At 50.9% G+C, this 14,478-nt stretch overlaps 1 protein-coding gene across 2 annotated transcripts in view; it reads left to right on the top strand.

Annotated features, from left to right (window-relative positions):
• The window catches only part of LOC124594749 (probable multidrug resistance-associated protein lethal(2)03659), a 288,064-nt gene that overhangs the window by 177,670 nt on the left and 95,916 nt on the right, over positions 1-14,478 (top strand). The window contains exons 3-4 of one of the 2 annotated variants that reach the window (XM_047133129.1): positions 2,819-2,929; positions 3,197-3,331. In XM_047133129.1, the coding sequence (XP_046989085.1) occupies positions 2,819-2,929; positions 3,197-3,331 (246 nt within the window). Of the gene's footprint in view, positions 1-2,818; positions 2,930-3,196; positions 3,332-14,478 lie in introns of those variants that run through there. The other variant, XM_047133130.1, reaches the window with a different exon arrangement.

Here is a 14,478-nt window from a genome sequence, read left to right as displayed (position 1 = left end):
CGGTTCCTTTCAGTTCTTAAGGAGTTTCAGGGTGTCACCATTTTTTACACTGATAACTCCAAAACCCTGAACAGGATGCTGTACTCATGTCTCCTGCTGGTCAGGAGCACTACTTATTACTGGGAAAATGTAATCTTTTTACAGCAGAGCTGATAGTTGTTACCAGCACTGTCCATTTTATTAAACATGCCTCCCTTGACTGTGTTTTAATATGTTGTGACTTTGTCTCCAGGCCACTGACTGCTGTTATGTCACACTATGGTCTCTGCTGTTCATGACCATCTCACTGACCTTAGTCCATTAGACCATTTGGTTTTCTTTCTCTGGGTCCCAAGTTGTGGGTGTCTCAGGGAATGTACTGGCCAACTGTTTGGCTAGAGAAGCACTTACTCAGCCCCCCATACGCTTTGACAGCCTTAATTGCTTTGTTGTAGATTCTCTCTCTTCTCACCACTCTGTTTTCCATTTTAGAGGCTGTAGTGGTTGTTGAACTGTAAGTGCTCGTTTATGCCTTGACTATAAGCTTCGGGGGTGGGGTGGGAGAGATGCCTCCCATCATATGCAGAGGCCGGGATCACCTAACTGCTGCCTTACCTCATTCTCTAAATTTTATTATTGATGGTTCAACTGATGTAGATTACATGTTTAGGTTTTCCATTTCAGTGTTCTGGATCTCAAGGCATTCTTTATTCTGTAGCTATCATCACTTTCGTGTTGGAGGGCGGTCTGATGGCGGTGGGGTTTCTCTCACCACGACTGAGCCCTTGGACACAAATCATCTGCTCTACCCTGTGTACCGATCAAATCCATTTACTTTCACTGTATCCATAAATTGTTTCTCAGATCTGGCATCATTAATGCCTTCAGTGCTTGCCATTTGCTACCCTCACATACTTTCCTCATCCGATCACATTCCTGGTGCATGTCACTACTTGCAGATGAACGAACTTGTGACCAATGGACTGATGAAATTTGTGTTTACTCCCTTAGTCCCTACTGACTCAACCAAGATAACAGATTTCGCCTATGGATGATCCCAAGGTGACTTACAGTGAACATGGAACATGAAATCAGGATGGAGACAGAACTACAAAGAAAGAGAATACACATTGGTAAGCAGATGGTGAGTCAGTGCTTCACTGGATGACATATTAGCTCAAGTATGGTAACATAAGAGGTGAACTTGGGAATGAGATGGTTCAAATTTCATAAAGCTTCTGTGAAATTTTGTAACAGTGAAGATTACCACCTTCTAGGAGTAACCATTAAATTTTAATTATTACAACAGAACAGAATTATGTAATTAAATATTTTTTCATGTCAAAGTACTTGTCTGCAGCCTTGACACATACCAAAATTTCAGCACCATATTACTGTGGCATTCTGCTAGAAGATTCACAATGTAAAATGCAGTACAGTGTGGTAATACTTTTCCTGCATTTGAAGAGAATAACTCTGCAGCAGTTACTGCTGAAACGGTCGAAGTGTATGACAACAATGCATGATCATCTGCACACTAGTAGTTACCTGGTGCAGATGCCTCCAGTGTAGTCAAACAAGTCCAAATGATGAACATAGTAGCAGCTCACACTTTCAGGAAGACCTGCTAACTGCAATAGAAGTGAGGTGCTGGTGCCCAGACGCACATGTATCACAATTGAGTTGATAGCAGAAAAACAGAAAATCAGCTGTGGATCAGTTTTAAGTATCCTGCATGACATTTCTAACATGTGAAATGTCACAGCCCACTGGGTTCCACAACTGTTTAATCCTATTTAATAAGCCTGCTGCACTGAACCAGCAGTGGAAATGTTGCAGCCTTGTGGGGCCAGTCCAGATGACTTTACATACCTAAACATAAGGGACAAATGTTAAGTGCATCACTATGACCATGATATGGAGCAAAGCAATCTGTGGAGTTGGATGCCAGAGGTTTTTTGTCATCACAACATTGGTGCAACTCATTCCACACGCAGCTCGTTTAGACTAAATTTTTGCCTCCTCCTACCTTTCTCCTAATGTGACATGTAGTGACTTTTTCTTCTTCGCTAGAGTGAAGAAACTGATGTGTGAGTGCCTTTTCCAGAGTGACAAACATGATAGTCAGGATGGAAAACTTCTTGATCAGCCAAAATGCAGACTCCAACACCTTAGGAATCTGCTAAATCCTCCATTTTGGAGGGGAGGAGGACTGTTTCATTGAAGGGTGAATATTGAGGGGAGTCCAGACACCTGATAACATGGGGCATGCATGTGCAGTCCCCTTTATAATTATTAATTATGTTTTGCTAGGGCAAAAGAATTTTTCAAAGAGCAAAATAAACTAGCTGTATGAGACTTGGAGTACATAGTATAAAATGTGCTTTCTTACATTGAAACATAACATTGACATATTATGATGAAACAGTGATCATTTCTAAACCTCTGTTGTGTGAATAATTGAGTTAAAGACTGTTACAGTCTGTTATCTCCATAAATTGTTTTGAATATGCTTTTGAGAATAGTTGTCTGCCTCAGTAGCTGAGGCATCAGAGTGATGGAATGCCATGTTCAGGAGCCCTGGTTTGATTCCTGGCTAGGTCAGATTTTCTCCACTCAGGGACTGGGTGTTGCTGCCTTAATCATCATCTCATCCTCACCTATGTGCAAGTCGCCGAAGTGGCGTCAACTCCAAAGACTTGCACCAGCCAACCGGTCAACCTTATGGGAGGCCCTAGCCACGTGACATTCCATTTCAGTATAGAGTTAATTTTTATTTCTAAAAGTAAAAGTTTAATGTCTGAAGTAAATTCATTCTCATGTGAATGTGTTCATTTAGGTGGACTCTACCAATTTTCAAAACTGGCTTAAAGAGGGACTTTGAAGTTGAAGATTTGTATGCGCCCCTGAAAGAGCACAAGTCATCCTCGCTGGGAGAAAGATTTGAAAGGTATGTGAAGAATATAATGATCTACAGTTTTTGAATTTGTGTGGGAAGAAAAGGATTGAGATTACTTCCCTAACCCCCCCCCCCCCCCCTCTCTCTCTCTCTCTCTCTCTCTCTCTCTCTCTCTCTCTCTCTCTCTCTCTCTCTCTCTCTCTCTCTCTCTCTCCTCGGCCCCCCCCCATGTGTGTGTGTGTGTGTGTGTGTGTGTGTGTTTTTTTTTTCTCTTTCTTTTTATTGATTGAAAACAAAGTTCCAATTTTGTTATTCCAGGCTGTGGAAACAAGAATGCAAAAAATCAGCAAAAAATAAAAAGGACCCCAGCTATGTACGTGTTATGCTCAGTGCATATGGTTGGAGATACATGATGTATGGAGTAATCCGAGCAACTCTTGAACTATTTGTCCGGTTTGTACACACATGATTTTGAATACCAGTTACTACTAGAATTCTAACATAAGTCCCTGTCCTGCCCTCTTTCCCTCCCTCACATCACATCACACACATTACGTGTTATGAACTGTCTTTACCCTTTATTTATGTTTGTAAAATAGAATGGAAAAGTACAGTATGTCATTGATATTAGTGCTTTGGAAATACTTATTTACAATTTTTAAAACTTATTATATAAAATAAGTTCAAAATAGGAGTAAAATTTTATCTTTTTTGGGAATTCTTCTCTGTGCAATAAATCTCAACGTTTCGTCCAGAGCTGCGCTGGACATCTTCAGAGGGGTGTTTCTCCTCCGGTGAGTCTTGCCGACTGACGGGTCGGACGTCTGAGAGCGACTTGTATATCATAGAAAGTGGGCGTGAACAGAGTTACACGTGATATGCAGAGATAATCTTTGTCAGAGATATAACTTAAATATCGATCGTAATCTCGTCACGGATAGAACTGTCTAGCAATTCTGTAGTGCCACTGTCCAAATATCACTAAGTTTCATGGTCTCTTCTTTCCAATTAAAATTATCCCTATGTTTATGTATTTCAATTGCTTCTCTACAAAGCCGTGGGTAATAGTTCGTCGTCGTAGATAAAATTCATGCTTCAGATGTTTTAATTCGACGTCTAGATACTCCGGCGTGCAAATCCGTCTGGCTCTGTCAACGAGACTTTTAATCACACCTCTGTTTTGTTGTGGATGGTGGTTAGAGTTTTTATGTATGTATCTGTCTGTGTGCGTTATTTTTCTAAAAATCTGTTGTTTCAATCTTCCATCCGTCTGTCTCATAACTAAAACATCCAAAAACGGTATTTTGTTATCATTTTCTCTCTCCATGGTAACATGGTAACAGTTGCTGTTGTATTTGTCTCCATACACAGTAAAATAAAACATAACTAGTCTCACAGTTAGCCAGTGCAAATAGTCTTACTGGGAATGTGTGTGGATGGAATAGTCATTAAACAATACTCCCCATTTGAACATCAGGTTTCTGTCAGTACAAGTACCTTGATGGTTGAAACACACTGAACAATAAAATGTTGTGGGGAAGGCTAACCAAAGGCTGTGTTTTATTGGCAGGACACTTAGAAAATGTAACAGACCTACTAAGGAGACTGCCTACACTACACTTGTCCGTCCTCTTTTAGAATACTGCTGTACGGTGTGGGATCCCTACCAGGTAGGACTGACGGAGTACATCCAAAAAGTTCAAAGAAAGGCAGCATGTTTTGTATTATTGCGAAATATGGGAGAGAATGTCACAGAAATAATACAGGATTTGGGCTGGAAATCATTAAAAGAAAGGCATTTTTCGTTGCGACAATCTTCTCACGAAATTCCAATCGCCAACTTTCTCCTCTGACTGCGAAAATATTTTGTTGACCTCGACCTACATAGGGCGGAACGATAAAATAAGGGAAATCAGAGCTCGTACGGAAAGCTATAGGTGTTCATTCTTTCTGTGCGCTATACGAGATTGGAATGATAGAGAATTGTTAAAGTGGTTTTATGAACCCTCTGCCAGGCACTTAAATGTGATTTGCAGAGTATCCATGTAGATGTAGATAACAGTTAAACAACAACATTCCCAGCTACACATGAACACTCTTCTCTGGTTCTGGCCTTCTCACAGAACAGGAAAGTTTTAAAAATTAATGTAAGATGTTGGAACAAATTTGTTGAAAACTGCAAGATCAAAAGATCTGAACCAGTAATCCATAATTTTCAGCATATCACCTGTGCCACAATAAAAAAATGCAGTGAAATTTCTCATTCTCTATCCTCTTAACATTCCATTTCCATATCCGTGAATGTAAAAATTCTGGTATGTTAGTCACGATGTAGAAATAAAATCAATCTACCATCTACCATTAACTTCGTCAGGTATAGTCAAACAATGGAAATTCCTGGTAGAAATTTCAATAATGTGGGAAAAGACAGATTGCTACTTACTGTGTAGAAAACGCGTCAACTTTCAGACAAGCACAGTCAAGACAATTTACACAAAGCTTTTGGCCACAGCCTTTGACACACACACACACACACACACACACACACACACACACACACACACACACACACACACACACACGGCTGTGGTCAAAAGCTTTGTGTAAATTGTCTTAACTGTGCATGTCTGAAAGTTGACGCGTCTTCTACACAGTAAGTAGCAATCTCTTATCCCACATTATTGAAATTTCTACCGGGAATTTCCATTGTTTGACTGCAACATCATGTGGGATGCCACCATCAATCAAGTGGGGGAGGGGGGACTAGACTGCCAACAGGTGGAAGTGTCAGGAGGTTGTGGGGCAGGGAGGTGGGGGAAAAAGGAGGAATAAAGGAGAGGAGTGGGGAAAGATGGGTGGATGCATTGGCAGGGGGCTGGCTGCAAACAAACAGGGTGGGAGATGAGAGGACAGAAGGGGTGAAAACTGTTGGATGGAGGGTGTCGGAATGTGTTGTTACAACAACTCCCACCTGCGCAGTTCAGAAAAGCTGGTGGTGGAGGGAAGGATCCAGATGGTTCGGGTAGTGAAGCAGTCACTGAAATAAAATATGTGGTGTTCAGCTGCATGTTGTGCCACAGGATGGTCCACTTTGTACTCTTCGCCACAGTTTCGCAGTGGCCATTCATCTTTGTGGAGAGCTGGTTAGTAATCATAACATTACAAAAAGGTGCACAGTGACTGCAGCAGAGCTGGTAAATGAAACAGCTGCTGTCACAGGTGGCGTGGCCCATGATGATGGGGTAGGATAAATCTTCACAGGATTGGAATAGGAAATGATAGGTGAGTGGATTGGGCAATTTTTGCATCTGGTTGGTGGACATAAGATGTTGTGGAGGTTTGGTGCAGTGACACCTATTCACCCCAGTACCTCATCCATAAGCTAGTTGATGGGAATCATTCATGTCAACAATGCTTTTTTGTGGAGCATTTAGAGGACAAGTTGGGGGAGATGGAGGGCTTCTCCAAGATATGTTCTGGGTCAGTCTTGATCAAAACAGCATCCTCTGCCCAGTCATGGACACTCCTCGTCAGTGACAAGCTGGGCATGTTTCTGTTTCCATCATGCCCCATAAGAGCTTGAATATGGTTCAGGGACTTATATTCCATAGGGATCTTATTTTGCAGTCTGACGAACTGTGCACCAGCCTAGAATGACGAGCTGTTCACTTCATCCGGCACATCCTTTAGGGTCAGAGGGATAAGCAGGTTGCCACCGGTGCCTTTATCTTCACCTTTGAGGGTGACACATTACCATAGAAGGTCAAGGTGATGGTCTACCACTGTGATGTCAAGCCATATATCCCTCCCCAGATGCAGTCCTTCAAATGCTGGAAGTTTGGCCGTATGTCTTCCAGCTGTACTTTCAGCCTGACACGGCGAGACTGCGGACTCCCATTACATCCCAATGCTCCATGTGGCCTGCCACTCGTTTGTGTCAACTGCAGAGATCATCATTCACCTTGCTCGCCAGACTGCAGGATTTTACAGAAAGAGAGGAAAATCATGGAATATAAAACCCTTTACCGACTGACCTACACTGAGGCTAAGAGAAAAATATGAGTGCCTACTTCGTGTTTCTATGACCACCTCATATGCCACTGCTACGAGAACAGTTGTCACCCCATCCATTGCAACAATTCCAGGCAGCACCCAGAGCCATAAGTCTACACCTGCCCCCTTGATGGTGGGGGCACTACCCTCCCTGTTGCTCCTACTCCACCTACTTCAGGAGCAACACCCCCAAACCATCGGGGACATCAGTCCCCACTTTCCAGCCGGAGAAGTGTAAGTCTTCTTTGGCTCGTCTCACCAGGAAGGGGTCCCTTGGGTCCCTCCCTTCCAGCGTTCTGACTAGTGGAATGGCAGACACCTGCCAGTGGCTGAAGCAGCCACAGGTAGCTGGTCGTAGGGCTTCACGGTCCTCCTCTGTCCCCGAGACTGACCCAGTGAAGCCCTCCCAGCCAGAACCACCGATGGCACAGTGAGAACAGAAAAAGAAGGAACCTATCTCACCGCTCCCTACAAGCTCTGCATCTGAGGATGAGGTGGAGAGTCTGGTGTCCGCTGCGGATCAAGATCTTGCCAGAACCTCAGACATAATGGATGTCGAACACACACGTACTCAATCTGTGGCAGGAGGTGACCCCTCCTAGGTCCCTTCACGCCATTTTCGGCCACGGACAACGTCATTCACCAGTGGAATTGCAGCGCGTGTGTGCTTACAGCTTACTGTACATTCCTTGCAGTATCCATAATATAATTGTCTGCAGCCCCACTCTCCAAGTAACACACACTGCCACGCAGTGGAGTAGATGCTACTGCATTCCATTCACTTGTGATGCGCGCGCGCGCGCACACGCGCGGGCGCGGTTGTCTGTGCGTGTGCGCGGGCGCGGTTGTCTGTGCGTGTGCGCGGGCGCGGTTGTCTGTGCGTGTGCGCGGGCGCGGTTGTCTGTGCGTGTGCGCGGGCGCGGTTGTCTGTGCGTGTGCGCGGGCGCGGTTGTCTGTGCGTGTGCGCGGGCGCGGTTGTCTGTGCGTGTGCGCGGGCGCGGTTGTCTGTGCGTGTGCGCGGGCGCGGTTGTCTGTGCGTGTGCGCGGGCGCGGTTGTCTGTGCGTTTGCGCGGGCGCGGTTGTCTGTGCGTTTGCGCGGGCGCGGTTGTCTGTGCGTGTGCGCGGGCGCGGTTGTCTGTGCGTGTGCGCGGGCGCGGTTGTCTGTGCGTGTGCGCGGGCGCGGTTGTCTGTGCGTGTGCGCGGGCGCGGTTGTCTGTGCGTGTGCGCGGGCGCGGTTGTCTGTGCGTGTGCGCGGGCGCGGTTGTCTGTGCGTGTGCGCGGGCGCGGTTGTCTGTGCGTGTGCGAGGGCGCGGTTGTCTGTGCGTGTGCGCGGGCGCGGTTGTCTGTGCGTGTGCGCGGGCGCGGTTGTCTGTGCGTGTGCGCGGGCGCGGTTGTCTGTGCGTGTGCGCGGGCGCGGTTGTCTGTGCGTGTGCGCGGGCGCGGTTGTCTGTGCGTGTGCGCGCGCGCGGTTGTCTGTGCGTGTGCGCGCGCGCGGTTGTCTGTGCGTGTGCGCGCGCGCGGTTGTCTGTGCGTGTGCGCGCGCGCGGTTGTCTGTGCGTGTGCGCGCGCGCGGTTGTCTGTGCGTGTGCGCGCGCGCGGTTGTCTGTGCGTGTGCGCGCGCGCGGTTGTCTGTGCGTGCGCGCGCGCGCGGTTGTGTGTGCGCGCGCGCGCGCTCGGTTGTGTGTGCGCGCGCGCGCGCTCGGTTGTGTGTGCGCGCGCGCGCGCGCTCGGTTGTGTGTGCGCGCGCGCGCGCGCTCGGTTGTGTGTGCGCGCGCGCGCGCGCTCGGTTGTGTGTGCGCGCGCGCGCGCGCTCGGTTGTGTGTGCGCGCGCGCGCGCGCTCGGTTGTGTGTGTGCGCGCGCGCGCGCGCTCGGTTGTGTGTGTGCGCGCGCGCGCGCGCTCGGTTGTGTGTGCGCGCGCGCGCGCGCGCTCGGTTGTGTGTGCGCGCGCGCGCTCGGTTGTGTGTGCGCGCGCGCGCTCGGTTGTGTGTGCGCGCGCGCGCGCGCGCTCGGTTGTGTGTGCGCGCGCGCGCGCGCTCGGTTGTGTGTGCGCGCGCGCGCGCGCGCTCGGTTGTGTGGGCGCGCGCGCGCGCGCGCTCGGTTGTGTGGGCGCGCGCGCGCGCGCGCTCGGTTGTGTGTGCGCGCGCGCGCGCGCGCTCGGTTGTGTGTGTGCGCGCGCGCGCGCGCGCGCTCGGTTGTGTGTGTGCGCGCGCGCGCGCGCGCGCTCGGTTGTGTGTGTGCGCGCGCGCGCGCGCGCGCTCGGTTGTGTGTGCGCGCGCGCGCGCGCGCGCTCGGTTGTGTGTGCGCGCGCGCGCGCGCGCTCGGTTGTGTGTGCGCGCGCGCGCGCGCGCGCTCGGTTGTGTGTGCGCGCGCGCGCGCGCGCGCTCGGTTGTGTGTGCGCGCGCGCGCGCGCGCGCTCGGTTGTGTGTGCGCGCGCGCGCTCGGTTGTGTGTGCGCGCGCGCGCGCGCGCTCGGTTGTGTGTGCGCGCGCGCGCGCGCGCTCGGTTGTGTGTGCGCGCGCGCGCGCGCGCTCGGTTGTGTGTGCGCGCGCGCGCGCGCGCTCGGTTGTGTGTGCGCGCGCGCGCGCGCGCTCGGTTGTGTGTGCGCGCGCGCGCGCGCTCGGTTGTGTGTGCGCGCGCGCGCGCGCGCTCGGTTGTGTGTGCGCGCGCGCGCGCGCGCTCGGTTGTGTGTGCGCGCGCGCGCGCGCGCTCGGTTGTGTGTGCGCGCGCGCGCGCGCGCTCGGTTGTGTGTGCGCGCGCGCGCGCGCGCTCGGTTGTGTGTGCGCGCGCGCGCGCGCGCTCGGTTGTGTGTGCGCGCGCGCGCGCGCGCTCGGTTGTGTGTGCGCGCGCGCGCGCGCGCGCTCGGTTGTGTGTGCGCGCGCGCGCGCGCGCGCTCGGTTGTGTGTGCGCGCGCGCGCGCGCGCTCGGTTGTGTGTGCGCGCGCGCGCGCGCGCTCGGTTGTGTGTGCGCGCGCGCGCGCGCGCTCGGTTGTGTGTGCGCGCGCGCGCGCGCGCTCGGTTGTGTGTGCGCGCGCGCGCGCGCGCTCGGTTGTGTGTGCGCGCGCGCGCGCGCGCTCGGTTGTGTGTGCGCGCGCGCGCGCGCGCTCGGTTGTGTGTGCGCGCGCGCGCGCGCGCTCGGTTGTGTGTGCGCGCGCGCGCGCGCGCTCGGTTGTGTGTGCGCGCGCGCGCGCGCGCTCGGTTGTGTGTGCGCGCGCGCGCGCGCGCTCGGTTGTGTGTGCGCGCGCGCGCGCGCGCTCGGTTGTGTGTGCGCGCGCGCGCGCGCGCTCGGTTGTGTGTGCGCGCGCGCGCGCGCGCTCGGTTGTGTGTGCGCGCGCGCGCGCGCGCTCGGTTGTGTGTGCGCGCGCGCGCGCGCGCTCGGTTGTGTGTGCGCGCGCGCGCGCGCTCGGTTGTGTGTGCGCGCGCGCGCGCGCGCTCGGTTGTGTGTGTGTGCGTGGGCGCGCGCGCGCGCGCGCGCGCTCGGTTGTGTGTGTGTGCGTGGGCGCGCGCGCGCGCGCGCTCGGTTGTGTGTGTGCGTGTGCGCGCGCGCGCGCGCGCCACAGGTGAATGGAATGCAGTAGCATCTACTCCCTCCCCGCCTCCCTCCCCGCCTCCCTCCCCGCCTCCCTCCCCGCCTCCCTCCCCGCCTCCCTCCCCGCCTCCCTCCCCGCCTCCCTCCCCGCCTCCCTCCCCGCCTCCCTCCCCGCCTCCCTCCCCTGCCCGAGAGGGACGGTCTCCAATCGATCATTTACTTCGCTTGGAATCCGCAGTTCGGCAGGCTTTTTCCCAGTGCCGCCATTTGGTTGCAGTGTTTTTCGACCTTCGCAAGGCCTATGACACGGCTTGGAGCCATCACATCTTACTTACACTTCATCAGTGGGGTCTTTGGGGGCCCCCCTCCCGATTTTTTTTTTTTATGCGCCAGTTCCTGTTCCATCGGTTGTTCAGGGTTCGGGTTGATACTGTTTCCTAGTTCTCCATGGACCCAGGAGAATGGCACCCCACAGGGTTCTGTATTGAGTATACTTCTTTTCCTCATTGCTATAGATGGACTTGTGGCCTCTGTCGGTCCTTTGGTCGCCCCTGCTCTGTAAGTGGATGACTTCCGCATTTGGGTTAGTTCCTCTTCGATGGCCTCTGCAGAGCGGCAGCTCCAGGGAGCTATATGGCATGCCTCTGCATGGACCCTCTCATCCAAGTTTAAATTCTCTCCTTTAAAATCGCGTGTGGTCCACTTCTGTCACCGTACTATGATCCACCCCAATCTGGAGCTCTATCTCGATGCACAACGATTACCTGTGGTCCCAACAGTTTCATTTCCTGGGTCTTCTTTTCGACAACCAGCTCACTTGGCTGCCTCATATCAGACTTCTGAAGGCAGGATGTTTCCGTAAACTCAGTGTCCTTTGCTTCCTTGCCCACACCTCTTGGGGTGTGGACCGCTCCATCCTTCTCCGCCTTTATCAGGCTTTAGTGCTGTCTCGCTTGGACCATGGGTGTCAAGTTTATGGTTCGGCTGCTCCTTCCACACTGCACCTGCTGGATCCGGTCCACCATTGTGGTATCCTTTTGGCCACCGGTGCCTTCCCTACTAGCCCAGTTGATAGTCTCCGGGTTGAAGCTGGTCCCCCCCCCCCCCCCCCCCCCCCCCACCTTTCTGTTCGGTGGTCCCAGCTTCTGGCTTCTTCTGCAATCGCTGTCCGTTCCTCTCCCACTCATCCTTGATATTCTATCCGGTTCCAAGACCATGGACATCACTCACCTGATTCCCACTCTCTGGCGGGTTTACCAGTTGGGCTCCACCTTGTGTCTCTTCGCCATGATTTTCAGCGTCCTCCTTTGTCCCGTCTCCCACACTCCTTGGCCCTGAATTCGGATTGATCTCCGCCGAGGTCCGAAAGATTCCATTCCCCTGATGGTGTTCCGTTGTTTTTTCTGCCGAATTATATGGGAGTTTCGGGATGCTGTTTTTCTTTTACACTGATGGCCCTAAATCTGCTGATCGTGTGGGATATGCCTTCAAATCCTCTATTGGCATGGAAAATCATCTCCTGCTACCTTCATGTGGGGTGTGTACTGCGGAATTGATGGCAATTTCCCAGGCCCTTACCTTTATTAAACAGTCCCAACACAACCACGTTTTGTTATGTACAGACTCAATGAGTGGCCTTCTGGCTATTGACCGGTGTTTTTTCCTGCTATCCCTTGGTCTCTGCCATCCATGACTATCTCGCTGATCTTCACCGTGCTGCTTATTCCGTTGACTTCCTTTGGGTCCCTGGCCAAGTGGGGCTGGTGGAACAGTCACTTACCCCTGTTCTCTGTAACCCCTACTGCAGCAGATTTATGACTTCACATCAAATCCTACTTTGCACAGTGATGGGCCAACTCTTGGGAGGCTACCTCCCTGTCTAATAAACTTCGTGTGATTAAGGTGACACCAGTCCCGTGGTGTTCTTCCTTCTGCCTCTCTCGAAAGGCCTCAACCACCCCTTGTGTTGTCTCCGCATCGGCCATATCAGGATGACCCGTGGTTTTGTTTTGCGTAATGAGCCACCCCCACTTAGTGGTTGTGGAGCCTTCCAGACAGTGGCCCACATTCTGGTGGAATGCCCCTTCTTTTGGCTCTGTGTACTAAGTACAGACTTCCCCGCACTTTACATTTAATGTTGGCTGACGATTCCCGGATGGTCGAACTGGTTCTCAGTTTCCTCCATGAAAGTGATTTTTATTTTCAGTTTAAGGTTTTCAATCTCACTCTCGTGTTGGGGCAGGGTGGTAAGGGTTGGGTTGTCTCTCACTGTAAGCTGTGTTTGTCGATTCCAGACTCCCCTCCATGGCCAAGATCCTTTCCCATACACACTTCTACATTCTAGCGGTTGAATGCTTTTAAATAGCAGGTGGTCTTGCCTCTACTGCTTCAGAGGTGGGATATTTCCTGCCTCTAGCATAGCCTTGGGGTTGCTCTCTTGCTGACTTCACTCATTTTGTTTTCACCATTGACGACACGACTGTATTTGTACGTTTTTTAGCCTTTTCCCTTTTATCATTCTGACTTTTCTGAGATGTCAAATTGTCTGAATGGACCACATTTGAAACAAGGGACTGATGACCTTGCTGTTCGGTCCCTGAAACCCCAGCCAACCAACCAACCAACCAGCCAGTCAGTCATAAAATTTTGTCCAACCTCTCGCAGGGTTGACAGGTTTAAATACATTAATAGTAGTTAGACATCTTGTGAGGACAGGTAACTTAAACATAGGTCTGTTTTCCTTCCTTTAAAGTTTCTCCTTCTCCCCCTTTTCCCTCCTTTCTGCTTCCTCTTCTCTCCTCCTTTCCATCCTTACCTCTTCCCTTGCTACCTCAGTTCTCCTCCACGGATACTTCTCACACTCCGGAGAATTGCTAAAAGCTATTTTCTTCTCCTTAGTCCAAAGTGCTACCGGTATCTTAGACAACTTTCCATTGTCTGCTCATATCTTACCTATCCCCCCCCCCCCCGTGGTACTGAAAACTGTGCTGCTTGTGACACTGACCGCGATGTTGATTAACCTTTGTCGATTGTTGATGATGATGATGATGATGATGATGATGATGATGATGATGATGATGATGAGTCCCATACTTCTTTACACCTTTGTCAATTACACAAACACAAATGACAAGGACCCTTTAAACATACTGCTGCCCCAACACTACTCACTATTTTACTTGCTTGTATACTGAACCATATTCCTTGCGCATCATCACTGCCCATTTGCAAATGGGGAAAACTAACGCACATTTCCTGCAATTCTCAGACTAGCATCACAAAATCTCTATTCTATAAATACAAAAAGCAAACAAAATCAAATTATTAGGACAACACTTGCAGTGATTCTGTATAGTACTTCTTACTGTAACTTTTATGCCTGAGTGGCTACTTATAATTATTACTTCCCATAATGGGAACAATGAATACTTCTTCGTTGTATTAAGCTTCACTACCTGAATTGATACACATGGTTAACACCTTATATTATACTTACAGAAAATGAGCCACACTGCTTACTCGTGATAATACATACTATAAAACTAATGTTCTTATTTACACACCCACTGAACACTGTCTGCCACATACTGAAAGTTGTGATACAGTTACACACTTTGTGAAAGACACATTGACTGTTCACAATATTCAGTCATGGAAAAGCGTACACAAAAAGACTGCACTCACCTCAATACATGTTGTTGACTCAACTATTGCAGGGTTGTAGAGTTATCTTCTTCATCCATAGATGCATTTGCAGCGATTGTCAATCCCACTTCTGATGCCAACTAATGTGGAATCAGGGTGAAACGTCACTTCAGTTACCATATGTACTCCAATCTAAGCCGCACATTTTTTCCGGTTTTTGTAATCCAAAAACCTGCCTGTGTCTTAGAATCGAGTGCAAAGTATGCGGAAGTTCTGAAAAATGTTGGTAGGTGACGCCACAATTAACTTCTGCCATCGAATATATGTAACGCTACACAGGCATGCTTTGCAGGCACAAAGAGAGATACTGGCGCGAA

Source organism: Schistocerca americana, chromosome 2, assembly GCF_021461395.2.
Source record: "Schistocerca americana isolate TAMUIC-IGC-003095 chromosome 2, iqSchAmer2.1, whole genome shotgun sequence".
NCBI classification, from domain to species: domain Eukaryota; kingdom Metazoa; phylum Arthropoda; class Insecta; order Orthoptera; family Acrididae; genus Schistocerca; species Schistocerca americana.
Note: the sequence above shows the minus strand (reverse complement) of the source record. Positions and strands in the feature narration are given on the sequence as shown.